This window comes from Cucurbita maxima, unplaced genomic scaffold (genome assembly GCF_002738345.1).
Source record: "Cucurbita maxima cultivar Rimu unplaced genomic scaffold, Cmax_1.0 Cma_Scf00046, whole genome shotgun sequence".
Taxonomy (NCBI): Eukaryota; Viridiplantae; Streptophyta; class Magnoliopsida; order Cucurbitales; family Cucurbitaceae; genus Cucurbita; species Cucurbita maxima.
The window spans coordinates 799241-822402 of record NW_019272062.1 but is presented as its reverse complement, the minus strand read 5'-3'; the positions used below and the strand labels follow the sequence as shown (position 1 = coordinate 822402).

General features: G+C 37.0%; 1 protein-coding gene across 1 annotated transcript; it reads right to left on the bottom strand.

Moving 5' to 3' along the window:
* Positions 1-908: 908 nt before the first annotated feature.
* LOC111470612 lies at positions 909-15205 on the bottom strand. The gene is made up of 12 exons (XM_023116173.1): positions 14891-15205; positions 14102-14200; positions 13948-14005; positions 4076-4156; positions 3905-3976; positions 3576-3814; positions 3405-3476; positions 2018-2134; positions 1837-1918; positions 1394-1440; positions 1220-1301; positions 909-1050 (listed from the first exon to the last, which is right to left on the bottom strand). Exons 1-12 carry the CDS (start codon positions 15097-15099, stop codon positions 967-969), a joined length of 1242 nt encoding a protein of 413 aa, XP_022971941.1. The 5' UTR covers positions 15100-15205; the 3' UTR covers positions 909-966.
* Positions 15206-23162: the final 7957 nt, after the last annotated feature.

Here is a 23162-nt window from a genome sequence, read left to right as displayed (position 1 = left end):
CATGAATGTGCTCTAAAGTGCGAGCACACGTATATTCCTTGAATCACCACCTCATTCCTAAGGTGGTTGGTTTCACAAGAGGATCAAGACCAGTATCAGCTTGAGAAGTATCAGCTAGATGTGAAAAAAGTAAGCAAAGCTACAGAAAGATTAGAGAAGTGTCAATGCAAAGATCGTCACATGAATGTGGCCAGTTGAAAAGTTGGTAGAAGTGTAGTGTCAACAAAGGGTTGCCTCATGAGTGAGGTCAAAGTGGCCAAGTTTGGGCTTGCTCCCCTAGCCTAAGCAAAATTAAGTCGAAGCTAATTAGTTTGTCATGGATTATCTAGTGAGTCTCGAACCAAGTTCAAGGAAGGGCAAGGGAGGTCCCAGAGGTCGCCCATAACTAATGACACATTGTTTTGTCGTGTTTATGTTGCATGTTTATGTTGTGAGCCTCAAAGACCGAGGGAAGGTTCTTCAATAGAATTACTCGTAAGTAGTGGAAAGTTGAGCTATATTAATACTAATACGTCTGGCCCATCGTATGCGTGATTCTTAAAGTCTTTTTGGGAAATAATTATGATCATTATAATTTTTTTTAAAATGATCATTATTTTAAATTAAACACCCTCTTCCTATTTCACTTTATTTTCCTAAAATTATGTGAAAAGTCAACATTATTCCTTCTAAAAAATTATCTCTCCTAATGTTTACATCTCCTTTTTATTATTTTTTTTCTTTCACATGATCTCTTTTTTAGTATTTGGATGATTCTAAAATTGCTTTTTGAAAATAAACATTAAACATGAAAACAAACACTCGCTCAAACATGCATTCCATCATTTAAAATTGCTTGCTTGTCGTTGGCCTTATCCAAAGAAAATAACATATACAGAAACAGCAGAAGAGAGATTCAAGATGATTGGATCATCCTTGCAAAACAAAAACTAGCACACCTTTACCCAAATCCGGTACATAACTGAATCAAATCATTGTCGTCGTCAAGAACCGATGGTTCAGTACTGCCTCAGCGAGTGGCCGTTGTCGAAAGTCTGGATTCAACATTGCCTAAAACAGTTTTTCGTTTTGTTAGTTTGTTGAAGAATAAGAAAGGTTTAGAACCAAGCATTTACCTTTCTACATTAGCTCCAAATACAGGTAATATAAACAAGCTCGTGAATCAAAATATAGTGTTTAAAAGTTTAAAAATTAAAATAGAACATCTCCAACAAATAACCTGAAGTAACTTCCAACCAGCACGATCATCGAGATCGAGAAACTTGACCGCTTCAACAAACCGATCATCTGCTAAACAATATCTTCCAAGACGAAGCATTTATACATACAAATCAGTTCAAAGACGAGTTAAAAGACCTGGAGCACAATTGTAAAAAATACTTCGAAGTCTTACTCTCTCGTGGCTTCAAGATCAAGTCTGAATGTGCTCTCCAATAACCTCTATAAGTTTCCAGAAAAACAAGAAAAGGATTAGTGCACTTTTATTTTATTTTTTTCCTCAAAGAGGAACATATAATCTAACCAAGAAAGAACGATAACAGAGAAACCAAAACTAAAGATTACAAAAAGAGATTCACTTGTCAAAGGGCTTTTGTGTTTACGAGCCAAAGTTTTAACACAAGAAAGGCGAAGTATATACTGGATTCGATATAAAATCTTTTTGGATATATGTACAAATCGATCAATAATAGAAAAATTCGACGAATCGATCCAGGTCGGCTTATTAATGGGATGCCTTAACATGTTACAAAATTTCACTTTAGTCAATGATACAAGCAAAGTAAGGCGGAAGATCGAAGGAAACAATGAAAACAAAAGTTTAGTAAAAACAATTACTTGCAAGGAGAGGGTATCAATAACTCCAGCTTCACAAAACGGCACGAAAGCCAAATATGCAAAAAGGAGACCTGCTCCATATCTGCATAAGAAGGAAAAATGGTAGATTTGAGATAGAAGTTTTGAACACAATCTATGCAGTGAAGTGTGAATATCAATAATGTATATATGTCAATAATACATGTCATCTGCTATTCCAAATGCTCTTTTCTCCATTGGAGTGTAGGCGCCAGCAGCTATTGCTCGTCTCCATAGCCCCTCGGCGAGCTGTCCGAGGTTGTCTTCTGGAAACGGATATCTGGAAATCAAATGATTACAGAAACTTTTAAGCTATATTGGATGTCAAAAATTTATAATTAACTACGGCGGTGAAAATAATGTAATTTATGATCCTTAAATGTGAAAACGATGAACACTATTTTGAGGATTGTTGGGAGGGAGTCCCACGTTGGCTAATTTAGGGAATGATCATGGATTTATAAGGAATACATCTCCATCGGTAATGAGGTCTTTTGGGAAGTCCAAAGCAAAGCCATGAGAGCTTATGCTCAAAGTGAACAATATCATACTATTGTGGAGAGTCGTGATTCCTAACACACTGAAGTATCTTATATTAACGGGGTGACTGGAAGATACTTGGCTTCCATGGATTGCAAGCAATATTCTCATACTTTCAGCAAGAATTATATCCTGGTATGCAATTCGAATGAGTTTCTTCCATTAATTAGAAACAACCATGAAAGATAAATCCTTAGCCTTCTAACTTCCTGTGTCAAACTTCTTTTAGACTAAGTGCCAGAGGTTGTTGGATATGACCCACGATCGAAATATACTAACAAATAGATTAAGCAGAAAAAAAAACTTGAGAGGAGAGATCTTTTGAACTGAAGAACCTTAAGTACTTATGCTTTTCAATTCTCTTTTTTTTTTTTTTTTTTTTGTGACTCGAACATACATCTAACCAGTATTTATAGTGGAGAAAACACTAACAAGTTTTCTAAACTTTTTCCTCAAGTTAAAAACCACCGACAATTTTTCTAATTAAGTCACTAAACTTGGTCTACAATTTGGCAACTACTAAACATTCTCCTAAAATTGCTCCATAAGTTAGTAACTTCTTCTACTAAGTCAAGTTTATTGGCTCAAAAAGGATGTTTTCCCTTCTTTTCGTCTTTTGTTGAGTTATATTCACTTCATTATTACTTTTTTTTTTTTTTTTTTTAGAGAAAACAAAATTTTAATTACTAAATGAAATTACGAAAGAGGAGGGGGAAGAAGAGCCACTTCTCTAATTCAGCTAGCTAGCTAGGGTGTTCTTAAGCATATAATGCACTTTCAAAAGGGCCTCCCATTGATTTATGGTTGAGCTGCAGGTCCACCAATTACCTATTTCCCTTGCCAACAAGGTAGCACAATCCTCCTCCAAAAAGCTGATTTTCATTTTCAAATCTCCAAAGCCTCTCCACCATGAAGGAAAAATTCCTTCTTTTTAGATTTTCCAGACCAAAACCACCAAAAAAAGGTTGATAATGCAGGAAAAAACTCAATGATGAAGAGATCAGAATTACCTCACATCCACAGAAAAAGCGAGATCTCGAAGTCGAGGGACTAAGTAAGCAGCATCTTTCTCAACAATTGTACTGTGATCAAATGCAAACCAATTTTATCACATCTGAGAGAGATAAGTTAGAAATCTTTAAAAGCTAGCAAATAATCTATGCTACTTCCAAGACCCATACTTGAGTACTACAGAAGATGGTCCAAGACTTTGGTGCAATCTGTTCCGGTCGTGCATATACACAAGACCTCTCATTATGCCCTGAAACATCCTGATCACAAAATTCCTCCTACGCTTAATCAATAGTTCTTGTTCATAAGGATTCCAAGACACTTGTTCTACTCTTTTGGACATCCTTTCACTCATAATTTTCCCATAGTCTGCAGCACTATATTTGCCATCGTCACGGAACGCTAGCCACTAAGAAAGCAGAACAAGCACTTTTTCATATCATAAGGCAAAAACGTACCAAGTCCATAAAATATTTAGATACTGAATATTGTGGATAACCTGCTCCCCAGTGTTTGTTTCAAACCCACCAACAAGTAGGGCAAGATTCGAGCAGATATCCACGGAACTGCTCTGCAGAATGTCCATATGAACAATGTCCAGCATAGTTTAAACATCATCAGCAGTAATATGTAGAAAAAGATTATGGAAGAAACGGAAAGAATCTGTTACTTGGAGAAATACATGAGCATTTAGCTCATTTGCAGCCATCATATCAGCTTCAAGACCACCGGCCCGCTTTCCAGGATACACCTTCATGTTGAAAATAGTTCATTCAACACAAACTATATCATGGGAGATTGAAAAGACGGAATACAGATTTTCTAAGAGTAATCAAAGAAATTCACAGCACAAAAGAATTAGAGTATTCAAAACGGACATTTACAATTGAATGTAGGAATATTTTATAGTAATAAGCGTAGAAACAAATAGAGTGACATCATTTGTACAAAACTTTGCAATTATCAAAATCTATCTTTTTCATTTTGTTTCCAATCGCTCTCTCTTTCTATTGAATTTAATTATTTCAATTGTTAAATAAGTTTGATTGGAAAATCAAAATAATTTAAATTATTTGTATATTTCATATGAACAATGATGAGAAATTCATGATGGGATCATTTGCATACAAACTTTACTATTATGGCTTGCGTTACTCCAGCCGACGTTCTCGCTTCTGCTTCGTCCATCACTGCTAGCGCAGTGCTTCCCACTAAGGTGGAATGTTCTCCTACTGATGCGTTTTTATATCCCACAGCTTCGGCAAATCGCTTAGCCCTGTTTATCTTCGGTGCAAGAGCGCTGATCAATGAGATATTATGCACTCTTTCAAGGGAGACTACTTCTAGGCAAACCTCTTAGTTGTCTCTGCACCCCTACCTCCTTTATCACTGAGCGGTTATTTAGGGGCTTTAGCTGGTGATCCAAGTTGTTCCCTCTCGACGATGAAGCTTATCCCCCATCGTCTCACTGGCCGACCTTGGCCCTGTCATTTTGAGATCATATCAGTATTCAGAGTTTGCCTCAATTTGATACCCACTCTCGCGGCCGCACCGAAACAATGCTTTACCCATAGATTTCTAGTCAACTATTATGCTTCAATGCATTTCGGGGAGAACCAACTAGCTCTGGATTTGAGAGGCATTTCTCCCCTAACTACAACTCATCCGCTAATTCTTCAACATCAATCGGTTCGGACCTCCACTTAACTCCACCTAAGCTTCAACATCAGTTGGTTTGGACCTCCACTTAGCTTCACCCAAGCTTCATCCTGGTCATGGATAGGTCACCCAGTTCGGGTCCATCAGCATTGACAGTGGCCCCATAAAGACTCATTTTCGCTATGGCTCTGATGGTTCCCTTAACCAAGCCACTACCTATAAGTCGCCGACTCTTTCTTCAATGCACACGGTCAAAGTCCTGATCTCCTCTCGCTGCTTAGAAGCTTACAATTTCATGTTCTATTTCACTCCTCAATGGGAGTTCTTTTCACCCTCCCTCACATTACTACTTCACTATCGGTCACCCAGGAGTATTTAGCCTTACAAGGTCGTTCTTAATAATTCACATAGGATTCCACATACCCCATACTACTCAGGTCAGAGCGTAAGCTAATGATGCTTTCAGCTACTAGACTCTCACCATCTAGGGTGCAGCACTCCAAATCTCAGGCATGAGCAATTGTTGTAACGAAAGCGAAAGCAAAATCGATCGCACTCACACAGCCACAACAACCATTAAACAAAGATACACAAAGATTTACGTGATTCTGAGAAAAAAAAATTCCCCTACATCCATGGGTAGCAACCAATGTCAATAATCAAAGCGTTTACAAAGTGTATATCTCACACTACAAAGTCTCTCAACAAAGCCCCTCCAAAATGTCACTCAACAAATACAAAAAGTTACCCTCAAACTCTAGATCTCTCAACCATCCTAAACAACTCTTTATATAGGCATAGAAAAACAATTCTTTATATAGGCATAGAAAAACAATTCTTTATATAGGCATAAAATCATTAATGTCATACATGAATAAAAATGGAAGATGAAACAAAAGAATTATGAACCAAATAAATGATAGTTATGAACCAAATAATGTCAATGCATGCATAGGAGATGCATAAACTTATTCTTCATGACAACTTACAACAATCTCCACCTTGTCAGAAGATAACCGGTTCGGTTGTCATCAAGTCAACATGCTACTTCTTCCATCCAACATTGATCAGATTCAAGCAATGCCAAAATCAGTTATCTTCTTGATAGTCTTCTAATAAGGTGGAGATTGTTGTAAGTTGTCATGAAGAATAGTGCTTTTTTATTTTCATTCTAATTATTCTTTTGGTGGAAAAACTTGTTACAAATGACAAAGTCATTTGGTACTAAATCACGGCGTGGATCGAGAATTTTGAGGTAGAAAAATTTGATGGAACCAATAATTTTGGTGTTTGGCATGGCGAAGTGATTTGTCGGTCATGCAAGACCTTGATGTTTCTCCTGAAGAGGTGATGCCGGAAGACATTACAGACGCATAATAGAGGAAAGTAAATCAACAAGCTTGTGGAATTATTCGGTCCTATCTTGGCAAGGATAAGAAGTATCCATTTATGAAAGGTAGCTCAATGGTTGAACAATGGGATGATTTTGACAAAATTATCACTTATTTGCTCAATCTTGATGTTATAATTGATGAGGAAGACAAGACGATGTTATTGAATTCTTTGCTAGAGTCCTATAAGTTTTTAGTAATCACCTTAATGGAAGGAGTCTATGATATTGATTTTGAAGATGAACCTAAAAGAGAGTTATGAACCAGATAAATGAGAGTTATGTACTAATTAAATGTCAATACATGCATAGGAGATGCATGAACCTATCCTTCATGATAACTTACGACAATCTTCACCTTGTTAAAAGATCCCCAAGCAGATAAACGGTTTGCCTGTCACTAAGTCAATATGCTCCTTTTTCTGTCCAACATGGATCAGATCTAGGCAATATCAACACCTTTCACGAGCAATCATCTCTGTGAACGTATCCACAGGATTATTGGTAGTTCTAATTTTCAATAAACGATTGTCTCCTTCATTAACAATTTCTCGAACAAATAAAATCGGACATCAATATGCTTGGTACGAGCATAATGGACTCAGTTTTTCGACAAACAAATAGCACTCTGGCTATCACAAAACACAACACATCTACGTATGTTTTAGAAATACTCAAGTCATTAACCAAACGATGCATCCAAATAGCTCCTATAGTTGTCACGGTAGCTTTTAGAGAAGCTATTTGAACGCATGGTTTGGTTAATGACTTGGGTATTTCTCAAAAACACGTAGATGTGTTGTGTCTTTTGATAGCCAAAGTGCTATTTGTTTGTCGAGAACCAAATCCATCATGCTCGTACCAAGCATATTGATGTTTGATTTCATTTCGTTTGAGAAATTGTTAATGAAGAAGACATTCATTTATTGAAAATTAGAATTGCTGATAATCATGCAGATATGTTCACAAGGTGCTTGCTTATGAAAAGTTTTGGCATTGCTTGGATTTGATCAATGCTGGATGGAAAAGTAGCATGTTAACTTGGTGGCAGCCAAACCGGTTATCTGTTTGGAGATCTGTTGACAAGGTGAACATTGTTGAAAGTTGTCATGAATGATAGGTTCATGCATCTCTTATGCATGTATTGGCATTTATCTAGTTCATCTCTCACTTATTTGATTCATAAACCTTTTGGTTCATCTTTAAAATCAATATATGGACGAGAGTCGTTACTAAAGACTCATAAGAATCTGAAAAAGAATTCAATAGCAGCAACGTCTTGTCTTCATGATCAATTATAACATCGAGATTGAGAAAATCAGTGATAATTTTGTTAAATTCATCCAAATGCTCAGTCATTGAAGTACCTTTTTTGTAGTCGAAACGGAAGAATTTCTTCTTCGAATGGAGTTTATTTTCTACTCTTTTTTTCGGCATATATTGGGTTTCAAACTTATCCCATAATTCTTTCGGCAGGGTCACCTTCATAAATGGATACTTCTGAGAAACAATTGAATAATTCCACAATCTTGTTGATTTACTTTTCTCCTTCCTGTGTCTATTATGTCTTTAGGCATCACCTATTTGAGAGAAACATTAAGGTCTTGCATGGCCAACAAATCACTAACTTTGTCTGGTCAAACACCAAAATTCTCGATCCACACTGCGATTTCGTACCAGATGACTCTGTCATTTGTAACAAGTTTTTCCACCAAAGGAATAATCCGAATGAAAATAGAAAAACACTATTCTTCATGACAACCTAAACAATCTTCCCCTTGTTAGAAGATCCCCAAGCATATAACTGGTTTTGACATTACTTAGATTTGATCAATGTTGAACAAAAGTAGCATATTGGCTTGGTGGTAGCCAAACCGGTTATTTGGGATCTTCTGACAATGTGGAGATTGGTGTAGGTTGTCATGGAGAATAGGTTCATCATCTCTTATGCATATATTGACATTTATTTGGTTCATAACTCTCCTTCATTTGATTCATGTATGACATTAATGTTTTTTTCCTACATAAAGAATTGTCTAGGATGATGGAGAGATATAGAGTTTTGAGTGTCATTTTTTTGTATTTGTTGAGTGGCATTTGGGAGGAATTTTGTTGAGAGACTTTATAGTGTGAGAGTGTGAGATCTACACTTTGTAAGCACTTTGATGTAGGGGCATTTCTTCTTTCCGAACCACGTAAATTTGTCTCTTTGTTTAATTTCTATTTGTGGGTGTGAGAGTGCGATTGAAAGAACCGATCGAAAAAGGTCTCATGTATGTAGAAGCATGGGTGAACCACAAATTGGCCAAGAGTACAATGGTCGATTCGGGAGACACCCATAACTTATGACCGAGACTGAAGCGAATCGGTTGAACACCAAGTGGCATCGAGACTTCAGGGAAGATGAAGGTTGTCAACTTTGCAGCCTACTAATCCTTGGAATTGCGATGAAGATTTCCCTCAAGTTGGAAACATGGAGCAGTCAAGTGGACTTTGTAATCGTCAAAATGGACGACTTTGATGTGGTACTTGGGATGGAATTCTTAATAGAATACAAAGTGATCCTCATGCCTTCGACCAAATGCTTGGTCATAACAGGATCCACCTCTACCGTTGTCCAGACAACCATCAAACACCCCGACGAAATCAAGATAATATATGCACTCCAATTGAAATGAGGTCTTGCGCACAATGAACTCACGTTCATGGTCATCCATGTGGTTGAAACTGAAAAGACAGTTGAATTTGTTCCCATAGAAATACAGCTGGTACTAGAAGAGTACCGTGAAGTAATGCCAGAGAGTCTAGCAAAGAACTTACCCCTTTGTCGGAGCATAGACCATGAAATCGAACTGATGCCTAGGTCGAAACACCCGACAAAGAATGCTTATAGAATGGCTCCGCTTGAGTTAGCAGAGCTGCGAAAACAACTGGACAAACTGCTTAACCAGGTTTATCAGACCTGCAAAAGCTCCCTATGGAGGCCCGGTGTTGTTTTAAAAGAAGAAAGACAAGAGTCTCCACCCATAAAAAACAAGTACCCTCTGCCCATCATTATCGACTTGTTCGATCAACTACATGGCGCGAAGTACTTGTCAAAACTCAACTTAAGGTCGGGGTATTATCAAGTTCGGATTGCCCGAAGGAGATGAACCCAAAACTACTTGCGTCACTAGATATGGGGCCTTCGAATTCCTGGTCATGCCCTTTGGTCTGACTAATGCTCCTGCCATATTCTGTACATTGATGAACCAAGTCTTTCACGAGTACCTCGATAAATTCGTGGTAGTCTACTTGGACAACATAATGGTTTACAGCTCCACCATGGAGGAGCATCAACACCACCTGCGGTTAGCCTTCGAGAGAACACCAACTATATGTGAAGGGGGGGAAATGCGCATTTGCGCAACAATGAATCAACTTTCTCGGACACGTAATCGAAACAAGCAGGGTGGGCATGGAAGAAGAGAAAGTCAAGGTCATCAAGGACGGGTAGACCCTTTCTTCAGTGATGAAAATGCACTCCTTCCTTGGATTAGCAACTATTACCAGCGATTTATTCTCGAAGCGCGCAAGTCCCCTGACTAAACTACTAAAGAAGGGAAACAAGTGGAGTTGGGACTCCACTTTGTCAAGAAGCCTTCGACAACTTGAAGAACGCCATGATGGATGGGCCAATTTTGGGAATTGCCGACATTACGAAACCATTCGAAGTCGAGACAGATGTGTCAGATTTTTCCCTTGAGGGCGTCCTACTATAAGATGGACACCCCATCGCATACAAGAGTCGGAAGCTAAATGAAGCAGAAAGAAGGTATGTAGCTTCTGAGAAATAAATGTTGACAATAGTCCACTGTTTACGAGCTTGAAGACAATCCCTCCTCAGACCTAAGTTTGTAGTCAAGACAAACAACAGTTCTATATGCCACTTTTTTAACCAACCCAAGTTATGGTCGAAGCAAGCACATTGGCTAGAATGTGTGGCAGAATTTGATTTTCCGTTCGAAAACAGGCCAGGAAAGCAAACCAAGCTGCAAATGCCTTAAATCGGAAGAGCGTGCATGCGGCCCTGTGCATGCTCGCTCATCTACAAGCAAGTAAGTTAAGCGGAACGATACAAGGAAGTATCGAAGAACATCTGGCCAAAGACCCGACCACCCAAGCCATCATGCAGTTAACTAAAGAGGGGAAGACCCATCAGTTTTGGGTCGAAAACAATCCCTGAACCTGAGGAGACTCCTACTCAAAGAATGCCACGACACTCCGTGGGCAAGTCACAATGGGTGGTAAGAACCTACGCCCTCCTAAAAAGGGGTACTACTGGCCAAACCTTTGAGACGACGTAACACAGTTCATGAAAACATGTCTTTTATCTGCCTACAAACAAGGCTGAACGGAACAAAATCATGGAACTGTTGGAACCTTTACCGGTCCCTTCCAGACCGTGGGAAAGTGTATCTCTGGATTTTATCACACACCTTCCCAAGGTAGGAGAAATTGAGTCCATTTTGGTAATCGTGGACATGTTCTCCAAATATGCGACATTCATCCCAACTCCCAAGTTATGCTCTGCCGAAGCAACTACACAACTATTCTTCCGACACGTTGTCAAGGTGTGGTGCATCCCCACGAGCATTATCAGTGATCGCAATGCGAGATTCACAGGGACCTTTTGGACTGAGTTACTCAAGTTATTGGGATCGAGCTTAAACATCTCTTCAAGCTACCATCCTCAAACAGATGGACAAACTAAAAGATTTAACAGCATGCTCGTAAAGTTCTTATGTCACTTCATCGATGCGCGACAAAATAAACTGGGTACAAATGCTCGACGTTGCTTAGCTTAGTTTCAATTGCCAGGAAAGCTCGTCGACAGAGGAAACCCCCTTTGAGATAGTATGTGGCAAATAGTCACTCATGCCCCATGTCGTTGACCACCCCTATGTTGGGAGAAGCCTCAAGCATATAACTTCACCAAGGAGTGGAAGCAAACCTCTGAAGTGGCACGAGGGTACTTTGAGAAAGCTTAACGACGAATGAAGAAGTGGTCAGACAAAAAACGAAGACCATTAGAATTTCAGGCTAGTAACCAAGTTCTGATCAAGCTGAGGCCAGAACAGTTTAGATTTTGTGGGAATAAGGACCAACGACTAGTGCAAAAATATGAAGGACCAGTCGAAGTCATCGAGAAAGTCGGGAGGACTTCATATCATCTTACCTACATGGATGAAGATTCATTCTGTCATCCATGTAAGTAACTTGAAACTGTATCACCCAGACGATGATGACCATCAGCGCAACCAAGTGACACGACCCCTAGTTACGATGAAGGACTCAAGTAAAAAGGAAGTAAAAGAGATTTTGGCCGAGCGAACACGTCGTATCAGCAAACCAAGGCGAAACATACAAGAATTCTTAATCAGGTGGAAAGAACTCCCAGAAGCAGAAATCAGTTGGGAACATGCCGACGACCTAAAGTCAGCCGCACCTCAAATTGCCAAGTTCAAAGAAATGAGACAATTGACAAAAACATCAACCAATTAAGTGGAGGATGTCACGGTCATGCTTGTCCAAGGCGTGTTGCCCATGGCTGCATGCTCATTACATGCCAAAACCCTTGCCTTGTATCACTTTATTGCTTTCCTTTACTTCTTTCACGATGTATAATTTCCTTCTTGCTTTTTCTAAGTGTATGACATTTCGGCAGAATCATGTCTACGCCTGGTAGACATGAAATGCCCTAGAATGTACTATAGGGGGGTGTGAATAGTTGTTAACTCCCCCTAATTTTATATGATTGTTCGGCGAATTCACATCTAGGTCTGCCAGACCTGAATCTCCTTAAAATGTACTATAGGGGGATGCGACTAGTTGTCAAGTTCTCCCTACCCTAAAAGTTATATGTTATTTAAGTCGTTTGGTTACTTTTTGCTTGTATGCCATATAACATCATTTTCACTCTCTCTCAACCTTGCTTTCAAACTCCGTTTCCCTCGTTTTTCTAAAAAAATTTCTCAAATCTAGGCCAGAGGCTTGAGTATACGTTTCTCGGTCGTAGGCGACGCGATCCTAAGTTGACTTAACTCACTCAGTGCTAAGAGTGGGTGCCACACAATTGCCAAATCCGTTGCCAATAAAAGGGTGATTGTGACAACGAGCATGTTGAATGCACTTATATGATTATTGTGCATGATTTAGGGTTTAAAACCCCCGTTATTGCCCTGCTATAATTTGGACTATTACTATGTGCTCTAGCCTATTTGTTATGATTATTTTAGACTATGAGTAGTTGTTTTATGTCATTTTGGTCCTAGAACCTAGTTATGAATTCCGAAGTCTCGTTTGGGTTGACCAGGTTCCTTGTAAGAATGTTTAGGGCGCAACCCCTATTTGTGAACTAACCAATAAGGATTAGGGTCTATTGGGGACACATGTCTTAGTTGTCACCTGTAGAGAATTCCAGGAGTCATAGAGGGTATACTACTGAGGTAATACCGGTTGTGCCTAGTGGGGAGACATGACCTTTTTATTGTTCCAGCCTGTAAAGACATAATGACAAGCAGTTACTGTTCCTAAGATAGGTAGTTTACTGTTTAAACCGAGGAGTGTACACGAGCATGCAATTTACTATTCCAGCCTGAGAAGACATAGTGGCAGGTAGTTTGCTGATCTTAGGAACATTTACATGTTGTCCGGCACCATCAGGGAGAATCCTCCCGTTAGAGCTTAGTAGGTAGACAAGTATGGAGTGTGGTTACCGTTGTAGATCAAAAGGGCTCCTCCATACCTATGAGTATTACCCTAGGGCCTTTCCATGGGCCACAGCAACTTGAGGTGCAATTCGTGCCAGGTTGACGAGAGACCTAGACATACATAATGCACAGAGCTAAGAGAATCAGAAAACCCTTAAGTTCTCCTTATAGAAGGAATGTTTAGGGTTTAGTTACACAGGAACCCGCAAAGGTCAGTATAGACATTAAGTCCCAGTTTTGCCTATCTCTAGAGAAAGTTATGAGCACATGCATAGGAATAAGTCCGACAAGAACCTACAAGTAAGTTGCTTACAGAGTGTTTCTATACTCAATACTTGTTATTCTCCATGTTTCTACAAAATATTTACATCAAGTTGTTCTCTCTACCTTTTCAGGATCAATGTTTTAATAATTTAGATGCAACACAACTTCTAAAAAGAGAATGAAATACCATAAACTGATAGGTATTTGAAAGACTAAATTCTGAACGGGGTAGAGAAAGCCAGACTCAATTCATCCCAATGGTGTAGTTCATTAGAAAGTCAATTTGCAACTATACCTCATTAGTTACCAATCGAAATCGAAGCGCCTCTTATTAATCTCCTTGAGAGGTTCAGGATTAAAGTTAGGGAGACAGAGACTTTAGGAAAGGTATTAAACCAATATTTCAAACCATAATGAACACAGATACCCATAATAAACTAGAAGAATAAAAGCAACGAAGGTGCACGAGAGTATCACCTTAAAAATAAGAGAAGTTCCTTTACGAGAACCCTGAGAAACTCTTCCTTCATAAAGCCTGCAGAAGAACTGCCATAGATAGTATCAGTAATGGAGATGGATTAAGAAAATTTGTATTCAATCCCTAGAACACAGAGACGCATCAAAAGAGCACCTGATCTTTACACTTCCTTCTCCAACATCTTGAACTCTCAATTGCCCCAAATCTCCAGAAGAATATTCAACGCCTTCCCCTGATTGAAACCCTGAGTAGCTGTCGGGGTTGGGAAATATCACGTAATGTGAATTCAAATAAATTCCAAACTTAACCACGAAATTTAAATGCAACATATTGAATTGAAAAGAGGGGAGGAGCCTAGTCAAGAATGAGAAGCTCTGATAACATGTTAAGAATGAGAAAGATAAGTGGGATCGAAAGTCCAAAAAACAGAAGTGGGATCGAAATTCCCACCTATATTTCTTGGACTTTCAATCCCACTCACGTTTCTCATTCTTAACATGTTATCAAATCTTCTCATTTTTAACATGTTATCAGAGCTTCTCATTCTTAACATGTTATCAGAGCTTCTCATTCTTAACCTGATATCAGAGCTTCTCATTCTTAACCTGATATCAGAGCATCCTTCTTAATTCTTAACGTGTTGTTAGAGATTTTCATTCTTAACATGGTATCAAAACATCATTCTTAACGAACATTTTCTCATCCATTGGGCTCAACAACCATGAAAAACTCAAAACTCAAAATCCTTTCTCCATACACATCGAAGAACAGGAGCAAAAATTAACAGCAAGCAGAGAAAATTAAGCATTTCTTTACAAAAATAGTGAATTTAGTCGCTGAAATTTCATTCATAGCAACAAATGGCAGCACGGAGGTCACAAAACACAATGAAAGTTCCTAATCGAAAAAACAGGAGTGACATAGATTGGAAAAGAAAGATACCTGGTGACATTCATGAAGCCATAGCTTCCAATGAGGCGTCCGACCTCGAAGGAGTCTGAGTTAGTGATGAGACTCGCGCTCGTTGTTAAGGATCGTCTTGCGGGATTTGGAGAACGGAACGGTGAGATCGAATTAGCATCGGTTGGGGATTTGAAGAAGGGAAGTTTGGTGGAGGAAGAGAGGAAGTAATGGAATTGTTTGAGGAGCATTTCTTTGGGGTTCTTCTTGCTCGCCTACCGTCGACGAAGATGGCGCAAACCATAACCGCCCAACTGGATAAGCCATATTTATTTTATTTATTTTCCCCTCGTTCTTCCGTTTAGGTTACCATGTGGTAATAAGTTGGTTTAGTTTAATAAGCAACTCGGGTGGGATATTGAGACATTTTTTTATATTTCATGAAAGTAAAAAATTATTTTATAAAATATATATTTATTTATTTTCAAATATTTAATTAAATTTATCATATATATTGTAAAATTTTAATTTTCAAATAATTTTAAAAAAAAATAGATTCATTAGAGAATAGTTAAATAAAAAATTAAAAAGTATGGCAAATAAAAATTTACTTTTTAAAAATAATAATAAATTTGAATTATCTTACTTCAATATTAGAAGAATTATAATTTATCATATGAGTCTAGATATTTGCCTTCTATTATAACCTACCCTACGTGCCTTTCGTTTATTGTTATTTCACTTATTATAAAGTTATTTTTTAAATTGTTTTTACGCTAGGTAAGGTATTATTATTATTTTATATATTGTATTATAAACATTTTATTTTTAAACAAAAAGAAATAAATTAGAACATGAAATAAAAGAAAACTATTTTTGAAAAAGTAGCTAGCATTTAAATTTTAAAATTGAAAATTTGGATATATTAGGTGGGTCGAGTTGGTTTGATGGTTCTAATTTTCAATTACCTACGTTTTATTCAAAATTTCTCTAAGATAGTTGACTCTTACTCAACTGGCTAAGAAGGAGAGTGCATTCGTCTACAGATTACGGGAGTGTTTTCAAAAATTCAAATGGAAATTGGTTATAGCCTTAGTTTTCAGAGTGCCAACACAAGCAAAAGAATTCGTAATGTAGAGCGATGTTTCAATATGAGACTGATGGTGTTAATATAACACATGCCGAACCAATTTGGATCTTAATCACTCTTAGAACATCAATTATAGTAAATAACTAGCATGTTCATAAGTATTAAAATTCAAAGAGTTTGAGTACTACTCTTTTGTAGTTTAAATTCCTTTTTCCTCATGAATTGGCTTCGAACCACCGCTAGTGTCTTCTCTACTATTCTTCGACCTTAGAATGGGATTGTGGAATCCGATGAATGACTAAACTTGGAAGGGAATTTGTATATGAAGAGAGAGTTTATGAGAGTTTTTCTCAAAGTTTTTCACACGAAGAAGGTCCATGTACCTTGATCAATATATTTATAGTCATATTTTCATGTTCATGCAAATTTGAGATCACCAAATTTTCACATCTCAAAATTTCACCTACTCAAACGTGGATTTTTCCATTAAGGGAAGTCAACATTTTAATTTTATTCCTTTTAATTCAACCATTAATTTGAATAATTAATTTCAAATTAAAGTAATATTAAATGATTAATGAAACTATTTAATTAATATTTAACATTAAGTCAAATGTCAATCCCAATCAATTCCGACACATATTTGATTAAAATATTTAAATCTTATTTAAATATCTTTGATTCTCTCTTTTTGTTTAATTCGTAAATAAAACAAAAATACGGTTAAATATATCGTATATATGTAGCGCATATTCCCTAATTTGAATTTGAACACTTCGAACTCACTCGTCACACTGTTCTATGGTTTAGTCCGATATGAGCTAGCAGGGAAACCTAATGGACCTATAGATCATGGGGTCCAATGATCCAAGATTAACCGGCTAAACTCATTAACCTTATTAACTACTAGGACACTCCACTATAACCTAGTAGTTGCACTCCCCTCATTATAGATATATTTCTGTCCATTTGATATAATCATGATTAGTAAGTCGATCCTTCACAGGTTGTTCGTAACTAGAGCTAGGTCAATTTACCATTTTACTCCTACTTCTTGTTCCTTATGTCCCACTGATCCTCCAATGAACAATTGGTTTGTGATCCAACCAGTAAACCTAATCCCTCTCAGGCCAATGAGAGGGTGGGACCCTTGTTCAAAACCTAAGAGTGAGTACTTAAGAGAACTATCTCTCTTCTATCCTTAGAAGTGGGGTAGGAGCGAATTCCATCTTGCACCCCACGTCCCCAGTCATTCATCCAGTATTATCCCTAAAATGGGAGGCCTATTGAGTCGGCGAACTCGAGCCACTCTCACCCATGCAAATCTAAGGATAATTTCGAATAAACAGGAGTTTATGGTTAGCTCAGGATTAAGATCGAGGTACCTAGATCATCGAATGAAAAGAAAATCAGTCTCAACAGAAACGACATTATAAAGTGTGAGTGATTTTTTTCATGGTCCGATCTTATGCAATACTCATTGCATAGGACGCCCTTACTCACATATCTCCGCATAAGTTACTCAGTCTTATCCCTGTACTATAGAACATTTTGACTACATACTTGAACTTGATTCACTCTTATGTTGTCTACATATAGTTCAAGTAATCATACTATAGCCAGAGTGTTCTTAGTTTATTGAATTTAGATTAATAATCGTAAAATTCACTTTATTCAATAACAATCTTTACTGAATAAACATCAAATTCTTAATCCTGAGGTGTGAAAAAAAAATGTTAGAAACGCAATTTGAGTTCAATACAACTTTTTAGCACATGGATTGTTAAGCCGAGCGTTTGAATCAAACTCCCGAAGATATGTTACATGTTTGTGCACTTGAGTTGTTGGTCATTGAGATACCCATCTATATCTTATAGAGTTTGCTTATAATATAACATTTACCAAATGACCATCCGTATGAATCATTCGAAGTTCCTTATGGAAAAAGGTATAGGTCCCTTATGTATTGGGAAGAAATCAAAGAGAAAAAACTTTTAAGATCAGAGTTATTTTAGGACATGGATGAGGCTAGATAAATAATCGGGAGCCGCTTGCGCACTAGCCAAAGTAAATAGGAAATCTATGCTAATAAACGACAAATTGATTTAAAGTTTGAGGTGATTGACAATATATTTTTGAAGATAGCCCCATGAAAAGAGTCCTAAAGTTTGGATACCAGAGAAAACTAAGTTCACGCTACATCAATTTGTTCAAAACATTGGAATGAGTTGGATTAATAGTGTACTAATTGACATTATCTTCATCCCTCTTGTGGGTACATAATGTTTTACTTGTATCCTGTTGCATAAGTATATAGAAAACTCGACTCATGTGATATATTATAAGCTATTGTAGTTATATGAAACTTTGAAATATATAGAGAAATCTATGCAAATTTTAGCGAGAAAAATCAAGGCACTAATCATCTTGATTACGGTTTGTTGGTAGAACTATAAAGGAAGGAACATGTTTGATGGTAAAAAGAGGTTGTGGAAAGAAGAAAATTTTGTTACGTGGAGTGTCATTGAAGTTGCGAGCAAGAAGAAACCTAATCCAAAATTCATCAAAACTCAGTCCAAGCTTCGAGCACAATCTTAGTATAAACCTAGTCCAACAAATGCATCAACTTGGCTTGATCATGCATGTAGTTTGGCTCCAACATGAATACGACTTGACTTACAGTTGACTCGATTCCGGTGAGTAGGTCAATCAATTATCAGCAATTAACACTTTTTATATATATATAAATTCATACGTACAATAAATCCTCCAAAAAAAGATAAAGTGTTTTACCTGGTTTTGAATGAAAATAATAAAGGAATGTTGAAAAAATACGGGGAAAGGAACATTTTTCAATTATTACAAAACTTCTCACATTTTTTTATTTCTTATAGACAAAGAATCTCAAGGGCTCAAGAAGTGAAAAGGACCAAAAAGTGGTAAAGACTTATTAGAAAGTGAATTTTTAGGGAAAATAATATTATAATATTCGACAATGGCAAATTACCAAAAGACCCCAAAAAACACATAGAATTACGAAATTGCCCCTACTAACCAAATCTTATCCTCTAGAGTACCTCTCTACCAATAATCCATCGTATCTCGAAATCTAGTCATTGGGTCTCCTTTAAAATTGATTATGACCTAGAACATTCAACGATTAGAATTTGAAATGTAGGTCAACAAGGCCCTGATGGGAGCAAGTTTTTCGGGTAGAAAATCCATAAGGATCAAATGTAAAATTATGAAGACTCAAAACGTTTTAAAGATGGTGGATTCTCCCTCTATAAATTATGAATGATGGGCAATTGTTTGGAGTAAGAAGGAAGCAATTGAGAGTTATAATCTTTTCATTTCTGCGTATTGAGTTCTCGAGTTCAGTCCAAATTCATGAGCGAAAGTCTTCCATTTCCTTCCAAACTTTATCCCACGTGTTTTAAATAAGGTTACCCACAAGTTTGATAAGAAAGAAAGCGTCAAAAATGTCTCAAACCTGTTTTCCCAATTCCGTATTGAAGGAGCTCGAAGAAAACTTGAGAGGCTCAATTTAAGGCTATAGGTGAGAGGCTCATTGTGTGAGATCCATCCCAGTCGGTTTCTGCACCCCTAAGGATATTTCCATAGAAAACAACGAAGAGCATGAACCCCAAGAACGTGTCTAATTTGAGAGATTCAATATCAAGTAAGTTTTGGGGTGAAACTTAAATTCTTGTTTACTGCCCATGTTATTCAAAATTAAGGTTTCTATTAGCCTTAGGGGATCAAACTTTAAGTTCTGGGTTAAGTTGCAAACAGAAGCGGAAATCTAGGAAATTGACTCCATCCACGCAAGAGTCTCTCTTCCAAGTTCTTTCCTCTAGTTTTAGAGAAGTATAACAAAAAATTATTGCGAAGAAAATGTGGTCTAAGAGTGCCTCAATAGTCCTTCCAAATAACAAATTCCTCTAGGCTTGCACCGACTAAAAATTAAGTTACCAACCAACTTTGGAAGGCAATAATTTAAGCTATAGCCCACGGAAAGGTAATATATCAAGTCCTAACTCTTCTTTGACACTCCATCTCTTATGTTTCATGAAGGAATCAAGAGCAGAAACACCCCAAAGAGTGAAGAAAAGCCGTTTCCAGGCTGCGACGACAGGGCACGTGTATCTTCTTCCCTTGTGGGAGGAAGAAGACGATGACGTGGCCGATTCAACTCAACCGGTCAGGTTAGCCCAAAAAGTCGTCTCTCCCTAGTTTCTTTTTTTCTTTTCTTTTTTTTTAATTAATCAAATTGAACTACTTTTTGGCTAGTTCTCATAAAGTTCTCGATGGTTCCAATAACTAGACTCCTTAAGTTGCCAAAAAAAATTCAGAGAAGATCTAGTAGCGGAAGCTTGAGAAACAAGACCTCCAACACCAAAAAGAGGTAAGTAATCAACTTGGACTTTTCTTAAAAAATACTGGTAGGAGTCGGTTTGAATTAAATATAAGCCTCAAGTTAAGTATGAACTAATGAATTGTGAGTTAAGGATTCAAATCGAACATTTTTCTCGAGAATCAAGTTACTTTAAAATGATCCCATAAATGAACTTCGTTACCTATAAAACTTTAAAATTTGGCATAATATGGTATGTCAAAGTTAGGTACCAAATTTGGTAATCATTGAATGAGATTAAGTTGGTAAATCAAGAGGCAATGTAAAATGACCATAATACCCTTCAACCATGATACCCATGGTTCACGACCTTAATGACACCCACATGATTTAAAATATTATACGCAATCTTGAAAGTTATTAATAAGTTTTCATGTCCGGTGTCATCTTTTGAGACCTCCATACCCTATAATAACACCTAAATTATATCTAAGAAAATTTTTAAGGCTACCTCACGCTAAGACATACATCTCAAGCAAGCCTAGGTTTATTAATGAACCATGTACCAAGAATATCCCTATGATCATTGAAGATCATACCCTACGCCCTACGCCCTACGATAATTAAGTTTCTAGGAACCATGCCCACAAGTGACCATCATCTCCCATGATGCGGTGTGTTACGAGACCCTAATTCTTCTTCTAGGTGGGATGCCCTGCTTCATGTGCCACGAGCCGAATGTCATGATGGACCTTCTATTTTTCCCTCACCTAAATGAGATGCTCTACCCTAAGAGATACTAGCAAAATGTCATGATCATGTTACACCATTTAATGTAACGACGAAGATAAATTTAAAGGCCACTTTACGAGAAGTTTTCAAGATAACTATGTGATACGAGTTAGATAATCTTTACCTACCAAGTCCCTAAAACTCAATAAGGCATAGCACCCTAGCTTAAGAATGCGATCAAGAGCTTATAAGTAGGCTACTTACTAAGTTTTTATTCACTTCATGCTTTCTATTTTTAACAGGTAACTAGGAGTTGATCGAGGGTGGGAGATGACTTTCAAGCGAGAGCCATAAATCAACCCCTTGTTCTCAAAATCATTATATTTCGAAATATTTTTTTAAGCTCGTTTCTTATTTTGGGTTTAAAAATAAGTTTGTATAAATACTTCCTTAATATAATATAAATTTATGTACGAGCTTATGTTTTAATATAATATAAATTACCTAGTTGTAATTTACCTAGTTTTGTGCATAAAAATATTACTTTAGATTATGTAGTGTGGCCCTCCTTGAGGGCAATTACTTGTCTATATGTGTAGGAATTGCACTACTTATTCATGAGCCGGTTCTGTGGCAACTACCCATCTAAGTCTGGGAATTGTTGAATTAGGTTTGAGAAACTGGATTTGTGAATTTTAACTTCTGTTTAGGGATGAGATAGAAGAATCAATCAAATCCAGAATTCACGTCCAGTTTGTTCGTTACAATTATGTGACTGTGTGGTGTTTTGAAAAAGTGTTTTTCCAAAATGAATTGTTTTAAATAAACACGATTTAGAATCGAAGCCGTATTTTGTTTAGTTACATTTTTTAAAAGTGTTTTGATACAAATGTTTGGTTTGTGCAAAATGTTCTACAAATGTCAAATTACTATAAAAGATCGCTACTAAATACTATGAACTAACAACTTCAAAATTGTATTTAAAATACTATGACTAGCTGACCATCTTTAGTCGTAAGAGTGATCGTCGATGGTGGGTGGTGGCAGTTTGTTGTCGGTGGTGAGGTGATGATGGTCGTCGGTGTTGCAAGCCAACCGACATGGTAGGAGATGGTTATTGGGGGTAATGATGGTGATTTTCGACCTCTGACATTGGTGGTGGCTAATAGTAGATTGCAATAAACGATGTGCGATGATCTAAGTATAAAAGTTGGATTGAGTTGTGAATTTTAGGACTTGATTCGATTCGGGTTGGGTACAAGTTCAGTGTGCAAAAAATCGGAACATTCCGACCCAACACGATTACACAAAACAAAAATGATATGAATCCAACAACTGATCACTTGCATGTACCCGAACAAACAATACAAAGAAGATTCATATCAAATCAAGAAAATAATGGATTGACTGACATTGAAAAGTGATTAGAAGACTTGTCTTTAGTAGTTGAACTACCCATTAAGTCTTTAGTAATTGAACTACCAATTAAAACAATTTATGAATGCTCTTATTTTCTACCATGTGTATTTAATAGCATTTATTAGTAATTTGTAGTTATTATGTTAGAGTTATCTTTAGAGCCTATTTAAAGGCATGTAATATTCAATTTTGAAATCGAATACAAAAATCTTGTGGTTGAAACCTTTTGGGTGGTATGTTTCTTTCGAACCTTGCTTTAGGTTTGATGTTAAAAATCGATTTATTGGATTAGTTATGATCAAGCTGGAATGAGTCGTCTTGGTATCTGAGAGTAACCATTATACATTCCACATCTAACGGTTGGAATCAATCCGTTAAGTTAGCTTTCTCTCGGAACATTTTGTAAGGATTCTAGAAAGACCTTTAGTTTTGCAAAATCTAGCGGCTATTCATCTTCTAATCAGCTTTTGGTTGGAATCAATCCGTTAAGTTAGCTTTTTATGTGAACATTTTGCAAAATCTAGGTGCGATTAAAAAAAAAAAAAAAAAAAAAAAAAGAAGAGAACGAGCAGAGGAAAATGAATTTGTTTTAAAAAAGAATTAAATCCTTAAAAAATAATAATCTAAACACATAAGTTGAAAACTTAGTTGAATATAGTTGGATGTGACATGGCAATCACCTAGAGAGTGGTATAAATACCCCGAGTTTTGTGGTT